Source organism: Lethenteron reissneri, chromosome 54, assembly GCF_015708825.2.
Source record: "Lethenteron reissneri isolate LAM-NWPU_2019-01 chromosome 54, ASM1570882v1, whole genome shotgun sequence".
Taxonomy (NCBI): Eukaryota; Metazoa; Chordata; class Hyperoartia; order Petromyzontiformes; family Petromyzontidae; genus Lethenteron; species Lethenteron reissneri.
Genome location: NC_083832.1, coordinates 1,304,731 through 1,318,792, shown reverse-complemented (window position 1 = coordinate 1,318,792; position 14,062 = coordinate 1,304,731). Strand labels below are relative to the sequence as shown.

Here is a 14,062-nt window from a genome sequence, read left to right as displayed (position 1 = left end):
ACCCCAGCCCTATCACTACCCCATCCCCGATCACTACCCCAACCCCTATCACTACCCCAACCCCTATCACTACCCCATCCCCTATCACTACCCCAAACCCGATCACTACCCCAACCCCTATCACTACCCCAACCCCTATCACTACCCCAACCTATACCACTACCCCAACCCCTATCACTACCCCAACCCCTCCTTAACGACTCCCGCCTGCTGTCACCACCACGACACCACCACGACACCACCAGTCTAAATAAAGATTCTGATTCTCAACCACGATAATCTTACGTACAATTGTATAATTCTTGTAAAAGGCGCCTTGAGATAAGGCGCTGCGATATGAATCTATGTGAGATAAGATTGTCCATAAGAGGTGTTTTTTTATGGGTTGGATGGCGTCAATATAAATGTGTCGTTAAAGCCGCCACCACCCGACACGGCCAATTAGGAAGGTTTGTCACGTGAACAAAACGTGATAATTCGATACTAGTACAGCACACACCAGAGTCTTGGAGAGTAAACCCACTACAACATTTACAATTATAGTGTAGTGTATAGTGCAGTGTATAGTGGAGTGTATAGTGTAGTGTATGTTGGAGAGTAAACCCACTACAACATTTACAATTATAGTGTAGTGTATAGTGTAGTGTATAGTGTAGTGTATGTTGGAGAGTAAACCCACTACGACATTTACAATTCGAGGGCGACGTTTCGCCAGCAATCCTGCTACGGGACTGCTCCACTGCTCTGCGGCTGCCCGCCTGATGCCGGTCGTCGTCGTCGTCGTTGTATTTGCTGGCGAAACGTCACGGTACTAGAATTGTAAATGTTGTAGTGGGTTTACTCTCCAATGCAAAACAACCAGTTAGTACTGTATTAGTACACTACACTATACACTACATTATAATTGTAAATGTAGTCGTGGGTTTACTCTCCAACATACACTACACTATACACAGCACTATACACTACACTATACACTGGACTATATACTACACTATACACTGCACTTTACACTACACTATACGCTACACTATACACCAGACTATACACTACACTATACACTACACTACTGTACACTACACTATACACTACACTATAATTGTAAATGTAGTCGTGGGTTTACTCTCCAACACAACCGGTGTGTGCTGAACTAGTATACTACACGATACACTACACTATACACTACACTATAATTGTAAATGTTGTAGTGGGTTTACTCTCCAACACACAACAACCGGTGTGTGCTGAACTAGTATACTACACGATACACTACACGATACACTACACTATACACTACACTATAATTGTAAATGTTGTAGTGAGTTTTCTCTCCAACACACAACAACCAGTGAGTGCTGAACTAGTATACTACACTATACACTACACTATACACTACTATACACTACACGTTTTGTTGACACACCCCTTCACTGATTTGCTGTGTCGGGTGGTGGCGGGTTTAACGACACACATTCATATTCACGCGATCTCACCCAAAACACCTCTGTTATGGATAACATTGGTCGCGAAAGCCGCCGACGACGACGTGTTAGATCAAGATAAGATTATATTCTTTGGGTCTTTCGGTAAAGTCACGTAGATAGAAAAAATAATCAAAATGATAACACTCTGATATTGTTATTTTTATTATTAGTTTGATTATTATGTTGATTATTACAAGATTTTTATTATTTTTTCTACCTACGTGGCTTTACCGAAAGACCCAACGAATATGAATTCCTGCAGTCACGAAAGCTTTAAGTCAAGATTCAAGATAAGATTGCACTGTGCTACGATTTAGACTCCACGCATCCGCCCATAACACTGCGAGTGTGGCCTCGACGAACAACAACATATAACCGACGACGTTTCGGGCGACGACCCTTGCATCTCATCATAGCACATCGCCCAAATAAAAGTCGCTTCTGGCAGCCGCTCTGCTCTCGCCTGGAGCGAGGCGCGGTGCTGCAAGCCACACGCAACAGGGGGCACAGAGAGGCCCCGTGGTCTCATCGTCATCATCGTCACCCTCAGCCACTCGCCGATATGTACAGCTCCACCGGGCAAGAGCGCGGGACAACAAACGACGACGAAGATAAATTACAAAACAAATATACACATCAATGGTTTTCATTACCACCTTCAGATAAGGCAATGGCGTCGTTCCGCATTTGCACTCAAAGAGTGCGTGGAGTCTCCATGCCGCGTACGAGCAGGGCACGGATTCTCCACCACCACCACCACCACAACCGGTGATGTTTCGTTGTTGTTGTTGTTGTGAAGAGCGCATCGAAGCGAAAGGAGCGAGGAGTCTCGCCGTGCCAGTCGGGCATCGTCAACGCGCCAGTCGCGTTCCTTGGGCGCACAAAGACAAAGGTCCCCCGTGTAGCCCGCGACACCGTTGGGGGCAAGTGCCGTTAGCGAGCAGCACCGATGAAGGCCGACACGGCACACGAGGTGGCGGGTGGCCAGCACCACCCCCGGCCGCCTTTGTCTCCCGAGTGGCGATGTTTACGACAAACCGCACCGAGTACTCATTTGAGGCTGAGTCGACCTAGGGGAGGAGGTTCCAGGACCGGTTCAGATAATCGTCACTGGCGCCGGTGGCCGTGAGAATCGAACTCGGGTCGCCGGGTTCGTAGCGCAGCGTAGCGCTACCCGCTACACTACCGCTCCCCACTCACACACGCACATGCACACACACGTGCACACACACACATGTATGCACTTGTACACGTGTCATGCACACATTCACACACGCATGCACACACACGCACTTGTACACTCATACACAAACATCCCCCGTATAGCCTTAACAGACTGGGTAGGTGCTGTTAGCAAATAGCACCTATGCAGGCCGCAACAACACACGAGGGGGCGGTGTGGCCAGCACCACTCCCGGCCGCCTTTGTCTCCCCGTTGTTTTATATACTGTACACTGCACCAATATACTCATTTAAGGCCGAGTCGACCTAAGGAGAGACCAGGAACGCTTCAAATATTCGCTGCCGCTGTTACTGGTCGTGAGCGGGAGTCGGACTTGGGAAGCCGTGGGTCGTAGCGCTAACCACTGCGCCACCGCTCCCCACTCGTGTACGCACGAGCACAAAAACAAAGATCCCCCGTGTAGCCTTAACAGACTGTTGGGGCAAGTGCTGTCAGCTAGCACCTATAAAGGCCGGCACAGCACAAGAGGGGGTGGGTGGCCAACACCATGCCCGGCCGCCTTTGTCTCTCTAGTGGCGATGTTTACACATCGCACCAGGTACTAATTTGAGGCTGAGTCGATCTAGGGGAGGCCCAGGACCGGTTCAGATAATCGACGCCGGTGTTGACCGTGAGCGGGAATCGAACCCGGGTCTCCAAGTTATTTGCGCAGTGCGCTAAACGCACAAGCACACACATACACACGCCCATGCAAACACGAATGCCGTTTCAAACCAATCACGTTTCTCTAAAATATAAAAAAAAAACTTGTTTTGCGAACCGTGCGGTCCTCAAGGTGCAACGCGTTCCCACCAGCCACGGGCGCAACAGCAGCGAAGCTCGCGTGGGTTTCAAACTTCGAAGCGACTCGTCGGCAAATCCGCAGCCGGCGGCGACGGTGGCCAACACGTGGCCCCCCCGAGTTCACCCGCTGGCAGCTGCGCGCGCCTGCGACGATCGTGCCGACGATGACGTCCGTTATTCGACGCTGCCCGCACTCATCTAGAGCGAGGAGAGGATTCTCAGAACCATCCACGTTAAACAGGACCACGATTCCGCCGGTTTACCCAGAAAAGTCTCACGGAGTCTCAAGGAGAGTCCTGCCAAACCTTGCTGCTGCCGCTGCTGCTACGTCTGATCCCAACTGAGGACATTCGCATGGCATTTGTTGCAGCACTGGGGATGGTGGTTTGGCCAATGCCAGTTCCACAGTGCGCGTGCGTGCGTGTGTGCGCGCTACCCTGTGTGTGCGTCCATTTGTGTGCGTGCGTGTGCGCCTGGGTGTGTGTGCACCTGTGCGCGTGTTTCGCTGTGAGAGGAGGAACCTGAAGAACGCGGAGGAAAAGCAACGCAGAACAAGGGGGAGAGAGAGAGGGAACACACAAACTCCGCACAGAAAGGCGCTCGAGTCGGGAATGGAATCGAGGCGCTTTCCTGCTGCGCGTGTCGCCACTGCGGCACCACCGCGCAGCCACGGTGACTGTCGCCGAGCCACCCGCCGACGACTGCCGCCGTGATGATGCGAGAACTCGTACCGCCGGTAAACCCCGAGGGCTGCTGCTGCTGCTGGAGCTGCTGGAGCTGCTGCACGGATCAACCAGAGTCCCACAGGCGCTGTGGGGTAACAGGGCAATAACATCCACCAAGCCCTCACTGATGCCAGAGCCAGTCCATCAAATTTACGTGGGCAGCAGCAGCAAATTATAACCGGAGCAAAATGAAGAAAAACGCGTGGCCTTTTTTTTCGCTCCAGATTTCCAATCGCTTAATCGCCGCCCCGTAGCTTGACCGAGTTCAAATCCCGGTCAGGGTCAACTCAACATGAACGGCCGAACATCGCCACCACCATCGCCCTCCGCCGTCGTTATGCCACAGGAACGTGGAATTTCCATGCACGACCTCACAAGCGCTTTGACCTCAGCTCGAGCCGTATCTGTTGCGCTTTTGTCGTTCTGATGACCCCCCCCCCGCACCCTCATGTCACTCTTGCCAATGAGACTCCTCCTCTATCCTGGTCTCTCTCGCTCTCTCGAGGATTAAAAAGCTGCCCACTCGACGAGAGCCTTGGGGACTCACGCGTGGGGAGGAGGAAGAGGAGGAGGATGGGTGGGGGTGGCTACCCACGCCGCCACCGCACCACGAGGTGGCGTCGCGGCTCCACGCGGCGCGGATGAAGCCAGAGGGGTCCCCCCCCCCCCCCAGCCACGAGGTGTCGGCAACCTGAACCCAAAACATGCCGACCCCCATCACCACCACTGGCCAACTGCGCTCAGCGAGTGAAGGTCACAGGGGGGTCATCACGATCCATGCCGTGTATTTACTGCGGTGGCGAGATGTCAACTACCTCACCCGGTATACATTAGGTCGTCGGTTCGATCCTGAACCTGACGCCTGCAGTATATTTGGAGTTTGCGATGTCTCTCTCTCCCCGTGGCGAGATGTTAACTACCTCGCCTGCTATGCAGGAGGTCGTGGGTTTCGATCCCGACCCTGACACCTGCTGTATATTTGAAGTTTGCGGTGTCTCCCAGTGGTTGCGTGGATTTTTCTCCGGGTCCTCCGGTTTTTCCCCCTCGACATTTAGCATCAACATGCGCTTAAGAGTATTTGGCTGCTATAAATGTCGACATCATAAAAGCCATTTCGTTGCACTTTCATTTGCGATGGCAAGGTCGCTTCTCAAAAAAGAAAGCGCTACGTAGATCAGTGGGGGACACACACCTGGTACAATAAAACAAATATTTCAAATCGGCACGGGGGGGCGAGCGAGGAAATTGGCCGATGCGAGAGGCCAGGTTCTGGATTCGTCGTTGCATCGCGTGGCCTTGAGAGACGGCGGCCGGCGGCTTGGTGGAGGACTTCATCCAGCAGTGGACTGAACATGGCCGGCGGCGACGACGACGACAATGGTGGTGTACAATAAATAAGCAATCGTGGAATGGCCGCAAGAACGATGAGCGTTCTAGTGACTTCGCTAAGAGGGCTTAGGCAGTGAGCTCAGGCACACCGACACACATGACGCATTAACACACGTGTGTGTGCATGTGTGTACACGCATGGCTGTAGGGTAAAGACATGGGGTGTGTGTGTCTGTGTACACGTATGGCTGTAGGGTAAAGACATGGGGTGTGTGTGTGTCTGTGTACACGTATGGATGTAGGGTAAAGACATGGGGTGTGTGTGTGTGTACACGTATGGCTGTAGGGTAAAGACATGGGGTGTGTGTGTGTCTGTGTACACGTATGGATGTAGGGTAAAGACATGGGGGGTGTGGTGTCTGTGTACACGCATGGCTGTAGGGTAAAGCCATGGGGTGTGTGTGTGTGTACACGCATGGCTGTAGGGTAAAGACATGGGTGTGTGTGTCTGTGTACACGTATGGCTGTAGGGTAAAGACATGGGGTGTGTGTGTGTGTGTGTACACGTATGGCTGTAGGGTAAAGACATGGGGGGTGTGTGTGTCTGTGTACACGCATGGCTGTAGGGTAAAGACATGGGGTGTGTGTGCATGGATTTCCTCCAGGTCGCTCCGGGTTTTCCTCCTCTAATAGCTAAACGCACACGCACACACAATTGGCCAAAACATCCCCAATGCTGAAAATCGACAAGCGAGATCACTCAAATTTGGATCACACAGCAGCAGCAGCAGCGACATCGCCCCTCACTGCAAAAAACCCGAGCAGGACCCCCTCCCGACAAACAGTCTTGAGACGCAGGCATTCCCGACTAAACATGCACAACGATAGGAATACGCAACCCCCGCTCCCGCTGCGATTGGTCGACTATCACAGCAGTCGCTCTTGTGCTGAGCGTAACGTTTGTGAGAACATTCATTTAATATTATTATTTTGCCTTTCCCCCGCATATTTCATCTCCGATCGCGCCGCTGTCGGAAGTCTCGCAGAGTAATGCGACCTGCGGAAGTGGACACCACCGTGCTACCTCGGAGATCGCCTCGTCTCCTCCGAGCGACACTCTGGTCCGCACGCAGTCGAGGGCAGAACTTTCCCACCCGCTCTGCCGCATGCTCAACGCGCGACCAGGCTGAGACCATTCCACTTGGGCAGCCCGCTCGGAGCACAGTGGCCGTCTGACTCCTCGATTCGAGCCCAAACGGGGCCCCGTCTTTCGGCCGTCTGTCATCGAGTTGGGGGGCCCTTGCATAGGCCAGGTCGAGGTGGCACTCACTCGCCGAGAGCTCCAGCGTTGACCTCAGATGCGGGCGGCTGAGAGGCCGCTGGCCGCGGGCCGACCGGAGCGGGGGGTGGTCTGGGGGGGGAACGCGTCCGTCTGAGCAGGTCGCCCGCTCACGGTGACTTGCAGCGCCGGGCAGTGGTGGCAAGGAGGAGCAATCGCGAGTTTGGTTTTGCTAGAGGGGGGCCTCACCTGGGGGAGAGGGGCCACGACGCTTTGCCGGCGGGTCGACGCAGAGGCGACGACGGCGGCGGCGTCGTAATCATCGGCGCGGAGACGACCGGGGCGGAAAGCGCGGAGCGGCGAGTGCATGGACAAGGTGGCGGTGGCGAGGGGGAGAGCGGGAGCCGGCGAGGTCGCCCGCCGCCCTTTCCGTCGCGGCGAGCGGACGAGCGACAGCCGCCGCTTCGAGAGCCGCGCCGCCAACCGTGAGGATTATATATATATATATAATGTAATAAAAAAATGCGTTGTAAAAGTATTTTCCGATATTATTTTCTAATTGAGCGGATCGATTAGTGAGCGGTCATTGAGGGGGGGGGGGGAGGGGTGGTCGTGGGAGACGACGCGGTCCCTCCGGCGCCGGGAGAGGCGGGACGACCGAAGTGGAGGGCCGGAGTCGTCGCCGCGGCAGCATCCGCGCCGCCACCGTCGCCGTCGATTCCGGCCGGGCGGCGATCCGCAACCGCGTTAAACCCTGCGGACACGACACCAAAACCAGGGCCACGTCACTCCCCTTCCCCCTACCGAGCCTCTGCTCCCGTGTACCTCTCATTACTTCCTCATCTCCACTCTCCTTCACCGCGCCGGCGCCGACGCCGGCGCCACCAGCGCCCGGCTCTCGAGACCCCCACCCCCCCCCCCCCCCCGGCGACGGTCGCGACGAGAAAACATTTACCGGTCAGGCCCCCGTCCACGCGTTGAAATCGCGCGGATTGGACGACTCCGGCGCCGTCGCTCCGAGCGCACCGAGCAATTTGTTGCCGGTGCCGGGTGGGAGGGGGTCGCCACCGCCGCCGGACGACGAGGTACAGCGGACGGTGCCAGCTCGACGCCGTCAAAAAAAGCTTCGTAGCTCATCGGATTCCTCCGGCAGTCTAAATGAACATTCCGATTCCCATTCGGCGTCTGTGAGAACGCTGGCGTAATAGTGAGGACACGTCCCTTCGAAGACCAGCGACCCGAGTTTGATTCCCCGCTGAGCTTTGTCATCAAGTGACGGTCCTGGGCCTCCTCCTGGGCCGACTCAGGCTGCCAGGAGTACGCGGCGAAATTGAGCAAACACCGGCACCGGGGCGACAAACGCGGAGTGGCGCTAGCCACCAACCCCTTCACAAGTGCTTGAGCCGCTCGCTGAGGCCACGTCTGTATTCTCTCCGAATGCATTCCCTTACGATGCGGCTCATCCTCCCATCCGCTCACCACCATCATCATCATCATCGGCCATAATCAATGCACTGCTGGATGAAGGCTAGGAGATGTTAACTACCTCGCCTGGTATGCAGGGGGGCATGGGTTAGATCCCGACCCTGACGCCTGTTGCTGTATATTTGGAGTTTCCTTGTCTCTCTCACCGTGGCCACGTTTTTTCCCTCGACATTAAGAATCGACATCAGGCATTTAGAGCGTTCGGCTGCTGCTACAAATGTCCACGTGATGACGACGACGATGACGACAAGCCACTTCATCGAGCTGCGATCATGTGTGATGGCCAGGCCGGGCTTCTGACTAAAGAGCTACGTAGCTCAGTGGGGCCTTACCTGCTCAAAGTTTTGTTTATTCGTTTTAGTTTCCTCCTCTTCACCCCCCCCCCCCCGCCCAAGCCTCTCGCTTACCGCAGTGAGCCTCGCTGGGCGCCGGGGCGCGGCGTCCCGGGGCCCCGTGGGAGGGCGGTGGCGTGGGGGCCGCGCCGCGACGTCGCGCCACCGCTCGCTGTGCACGCAGCACACGGGGGGGCGGGGGGGGCACAGGGTCAGCGGTGCCACCGCTCGCGCCACTGGCACAACGGAAGAGACAAGGGGCACCGGTTCGGTTCCCGACTCGGGGGGGTCTTTCTGTGTCGGGTTTGTGTGTTCTCCCCTCGCCCCCCCCGTCATGCAGAGTGTGAGCGTGCGTGTGAGTGAGCGTGTGAGCGAGCGTGTGAGTGAGCGCCAGTGTGAGCGTGAGAGTGTGAGCGTGAAAGTGTTAGAGTGTGAATGAGAGTGTGAGTGAGAGCGAGAGTGTGAGTGAGAGTGTGAGTGTAAGAGTGTGAGCGGGCATGTGAGTGAACGCGAGTGTGAGAGTGTGAGTGTGAGCGAGCGTGTGAGTGAGCGTGTGAGCGTGTGAGTGAGCGCGAGTGGGAGAGTCTGAGTGTGAGTGAGCGTGTGAGTGCGAGTAAGAGTGTGAGCGAGCGTGTGAGTGAGCGCGAGTGTGAGTGTGTGAGAGTGTGAGTGAGAGTGTGAGTGTAAGTGAGAGTGTAAGAGTGTGAGCGAGCGTGTGAGTGAGCATGAGTGTGTGAGTGTGAGAGTGTGAGCGAGCGTGTGAGTGAGCGTGAGTGTGTGAGTGTGAGCGTGTGAGCGAGCGTGTGAGTGAGTGTGAGAGTGTAAGTGAGAGTGTAAGAGTGTGAGCGAGCGTGTGAGTGAGCGTGAGTGTGTGAGTGTGAGAGTGTGAGCGAGCGTGTGAGTGAGCGTGAGTGTGTGAACGTGAGTGTGTGAGTGTGAGCGTGCGAGTGAGCGCGAGTGTGTGAGTGTGAGAGTGTGAGCGAGCGTGTGAGTGTGAGAGTGTGTGAGCGTGAGTGAGAGTGTGTGAGTGTGAGCGAGCGTGTGAGTGAGTGTGAGAGTGTGAGCGTGAGAGTGTGAGCGAGCGTGTGAGTGAGTGTGAGAGTGTGTGAGCGTGAGTGAGAGTGTGTGAGTGTGAGAGAGCGTGTGAGTGAGTGTGAGTGTGTGAGTGTGAGAGTGTGAGTGAGAGTGTGTGAGTGTGAGAGAGCGTGTGAGTGAGTGTGAGAGTGTGAGCGAGCGTGTGAGTGAGCGTGAGTGTGTGAGTGTGAGCGAGCGTGTGAGCGTGAGTGAGAGTGTGTGAGTGAGTGTGAGTGTGTGAGTGTGAGAGTGTGAGTGAGAGTGTGTGAGTGTGAGAGAGCGTGTGAGTGAGTGTGAGTGTGAGCGAGCGTGTGAGTGAGCGCGTGTGAGTGAGCGCGAGTGAGAGTGTGTGAGTGTGAATGAGAGTGTGAGTGTGAGAGTGTGAGTGTGAGAGTGTGAGCGCGAGTGAGAGTGTGTGAGTGTGAGAGTGTGAGTGAGAGTGTGAGTGTGAGAGTGTGAGCGAGCGTGTGAGCGTGAGAGTGTGAGCGTGAGAGTGTGTGAGTGTGAGAGTGTGAGTGAGAGTGTGTGAGTGTGAGCGAGCATGTGAGTATAAGAGTGTGAGTGTGAGAGTGTGAGCGAGCGTATGAGTGAGCGTGTGAGTGAGTGTTTGGGTGAGCGAGTGGAGCGCCGGACAACTAAAACACAGCAAGGTGGCACAGTGGGGGTCACAGCTGGTGCATCTGCGGAGCCGCTGTGCAGCGGTCAGCGTGCTTCGCTGAGAACCCGGCCACCTGAGTTCTATTCCCGCTCACGGCCACCAGCATCGGTGACCCGAATGTTGATTCTCACAGCCACATAGAGTTATATATAGTCATATAATAGGCGGAGTTTTACTTGAAACCGCGACAAGTATCTTCAGGTGAATCCAGCAAGTCATGATGAAATCCAGAAAGTCGCAACAATGATTAAAACTGAGATAGCATTTTAGAGACGATCAAAGTCGCTACTAGATGAAGGCGTTGCACATTCAAGGCACGCGTCGCTGTACTGAGCGTGACGCAGACTGTGGTAGCGTCGCTGTGCCCTCTCACGGAGCACTGCGCACGTATGGTGGTGGTGGTGGTGGTGGCGGCAGGCGGCGGTGGTGGTTGTTGCGGCGGTGGTGGTGGTGGTGGTGTTGGCGGTGGTGGTGGTGGTGTTGGCGGTGGTGGTGTTGGCGGTGGTGGTGGTGGTGGTGGCGGCGGTGGTGGTGGCGGTGGGGGTGGTGGTGTTGGCGGTGGTGGTGGTGGTGGTGGCGGCGGTGGTGGTGGCGGTGGGGGTGGTGGTGTTGGCGGTGGTTGTTGCGGCGGCGGTGGTGGCGGCGGCGGTGGTGGTGGCGGTGGCCGTGGTGGTGGAGGTAGTGGTGTTCGTGGTGGTGGCGGTGGTCGTGGCGGTAGTCGTGGTGGTGGCGGTGGTGGTGGTGGAGGCGGTGGTGGTGTAAGCGGTGGAGGCGGTGGTGGTGGAGGCGGTGGTGGCGGTGGAGGCAATGGTGGTGTAAGCGGTGGTGATGGTCGTGGCGGAGGCGGTGGTGGTGGTGGTGGCGGTGGCGGTCGAGGCGGTGGTGGCAGTAGTGGTGGTGGCGGTGGTGGCGCGCCTCCACGTGGAGCAACTCGCCTTGGAGCGGAGCCGTCACCACAGAGATGTGAACCTTCTGCTGAATGCCGTCACAGCTGCGGAGGCACGGAGAGACAAGGGGGAGACACGGAAGACACGGGCAGACGTGGGGAAGACATGAGACACAGGTGGGACACGAGAGAGAGCGGTGCGCTCTGAGATGGAGTCAGCCCGCTCACGCAAATTGGTACACGCTTCATCGACATCCGGCTGAGTCAACCCACTCCCCACTCCGCCGCCACCAAACCAGCATCATGAACTCGCGGCCTTGCGACTGCGAGGGGCCGCTCAGCCACCGCGGTAGGAACGTGGTAGGAACGTGGTAGGAACGTGGTAGGAACGTGGTAGGAATGTGGTAGGAACGTGGTAGGAACGTGGTAGGAACGTGGTAGGAACGTGGTAGGAACGTGGTAGGAACGTGGTAGGAACGTGGTAGGAACGTGGTAAGAACGTGGTAGGAACGTGGTAGGAACGTGGTAGGAACGTGGTAGGAACGTGGTAGGAACGTGGTAGGAACGTGGGTGGAGGAACGTGGTAGGAACGTGGTAGGAACGTGGTAGGAACGTGGTATGACGTGGTAGGAATGTGGTAGGAACGTGGTAGGAACGTGGTAGGAACGTGGTAGGAACGTGGTAGGAACGTGGTAGGAACAGTGGTAGGAATGTGGTAGGAACGTGGTAGGAACGTGGTAGGAACGTGGTAGGAACGTGGTAGGAACGTGGTAGGAATGTGGTAGGAACGTGGTAGGAACGTGGTAGGAACGTGGTAGGAACGTGGTAGGAATGTGGTAGGAACGTGGTAGGAACGTGGTAGGAACGTGGTAGGAACGTGGTAGGAACGTGGTAGGAACGTGGTAGGAACGTGGTAGGAACGTGGTAGGAACAGTGGTAGGAATGTGGTAGGAACGTGGTAGGAACGTGGTAGGAACGTGGTAGGAACGTGGTAGGAACGTGGTAGGAACAGTGGTAGGAACGTGGTAGGAACGTGGTAGGAACAGTGGTAGGAATGTGGTAGGAATGTGGTAGGAACGTGGTAGGAACGCGGTAGGAATGTGGTAGGAACAGTGGTAGGAATGTGGTAGGAACGTGGTAGGAACAGTGGTAGGAACGTGGTAGGAACGTGGTAGGAACAGTGGTAGGAACAGTGGTAGGAACAGTGGTAGGAACGTGGTAGGAACAGTGGTAGGAACAGTGGTAGGAACGTGGTAGGAACGTGGTAGGAACGTGGTAGGAACGTGGTAGGAACGTGGTAGGAACAGTGGTAGGAACAGTGGTAGGAACGTGGTAGGAACAGTGGTAGGAACGTGGTAGGAACGTGGTAGGAACGTGGTAGGAACGTGGTAGGAACGTGGTAGGAACAGTGGTAGGAACAGTGGTAGGACAGTGGTAGGAACAGTGGTAGGAACAGTGGTAGGAACGTGGTAGGAACAGTGGTAGGAACGTGGTAGGAACAGTGGTAGGAACGTGGTAGGAACAGTGGTAGGAACGTGGTAGGAACAGTGGTAGGAACGTGGTAGGAACAGTGGTAGGAACAGTGGTAGGACAGTGGTAGGAACAGTGGTAGGAACGTGGTAGGAACAGTGGTAGGAACAGTGGTAGGAACGTGGTAGGAACAGTGGTAGGACAGTGGTAGGAACAGTGGTAGGAACGTGGTAGGAACAGTGGTAGGAACAGTGGTAGGAACAGTGGTAGGAACGTGGTAGGAACAGTGGTAGGAACGTGGTAGGAACAGTGGTAGGAACAGTGGTAGGAACAGTGGTAGGACAGTGGTAGGAACAGTGGTAGGAACGTGGTAGGAACGTGGTAGGACAGTGGTAGGAACGTGGTAGGAACAGTGGTAGGAACAGTGGTAGGAACAGTGGTAGGAACAGTGGTAGGAACGTGGTAGGAACAGTGGTAGGAACAGTGGTAGGACAGTGGTAGGAACAGTGGTAGGACAGTGGTAGGAACAGTGGTAGGAACAGTGGTAGGAACAGTGGTAGGAACGTGGTAGGAACGTGGTAGGAACGTGGTAGGAACGTGGTAGGAACAGTGGTAGGAACAGTGGTAGGAACGTGGTAGGAACGTGGTAGGAACAGTGGTAGGAACGTGGTAGGAACGTGGTAGGAACGTGGTAGGAACGTGGTAGGAACGTGGTAGGAACAGTGGTAGGAACAGTGGTAGGAACGTGGTAGGAACGTGGTAGGAACAGTGGTAGGAACAGTGGTAGGAACGTGGTAGGAACGTGGTAGGAACAGTGGTAGGAACAGTGGTAGGAACGTGGTAGGAACGTGGTAGGAACAGTGGTAGGAACAGTGGTAGGAACGTGGTAGGAACGTGGTAGGAACGTGGTAGGAACGTGGTAGGAACGTGGTAGGAACGTGTTAGGAACAGTGGTAGGAACGTGTTAGGAACAGTGGTAGGAACAGTGGTAGGAACAGTGGTAGGAACGTGGTAGGAACAGTGGTAAGACAATGTTAGGAACAGTGGTAGGACAGTGGTAGGAACGTGGTAGGAACGTGGTAGGAACGTGGTAGGAACGTGTTAGGAACAGTGGTAGGACAGTGGTAGGAACAGTGGTAAGACAATGTTAGGAACAGTGGTAGGACAGTGGTAGGAACGTGGTAGGAACGTGGTAGGAACGTGTGTGAGCACTGTCACAGCCGCTCTCCCACGCTGTGGTTGTGCGTTGACAGCAGCAGCGTGTCAGGTTACAACGCCTCCAAGAAGTCAGTCTCCCTCTCCCCTCTCTCCCCT

At 55.5% G+C, this 14,062-nt stretch overlaps 1 protein-coding gene across 1 annotated transcript in view; it reads right to left on the bottom strand.

Moving 5' to 3' along the window:
• Positions 1–206: 206 nt before the first annotated feature.
• LOC133356454 (protein bassoon-like) overlaps positions 207–14,062 on the bottom strand; it is a 78,528-nt gene continuing 64,672 nt past the window's right edge. Inside the window, exons 17-19 of the mRNA XM_061573986.1 lie at positions 11,328–11,383; positions 8,736–8,832; positions 207–7,597 (exon numbers count right to left, since the gene is read on the bottom strand). Coding sequence (XP_061429970.1) covers positions 11,343–11,383 — 41 coding nt within the window. The 3' untranslated portion in view covers positions 207–7,597; positions 8,736–8,832; positions 11,328–11,342. The remainder of the gene's footprint in view (positions 7,598–8,735; positions 8,833–11,327; positions 11,384–14,062) is intronic.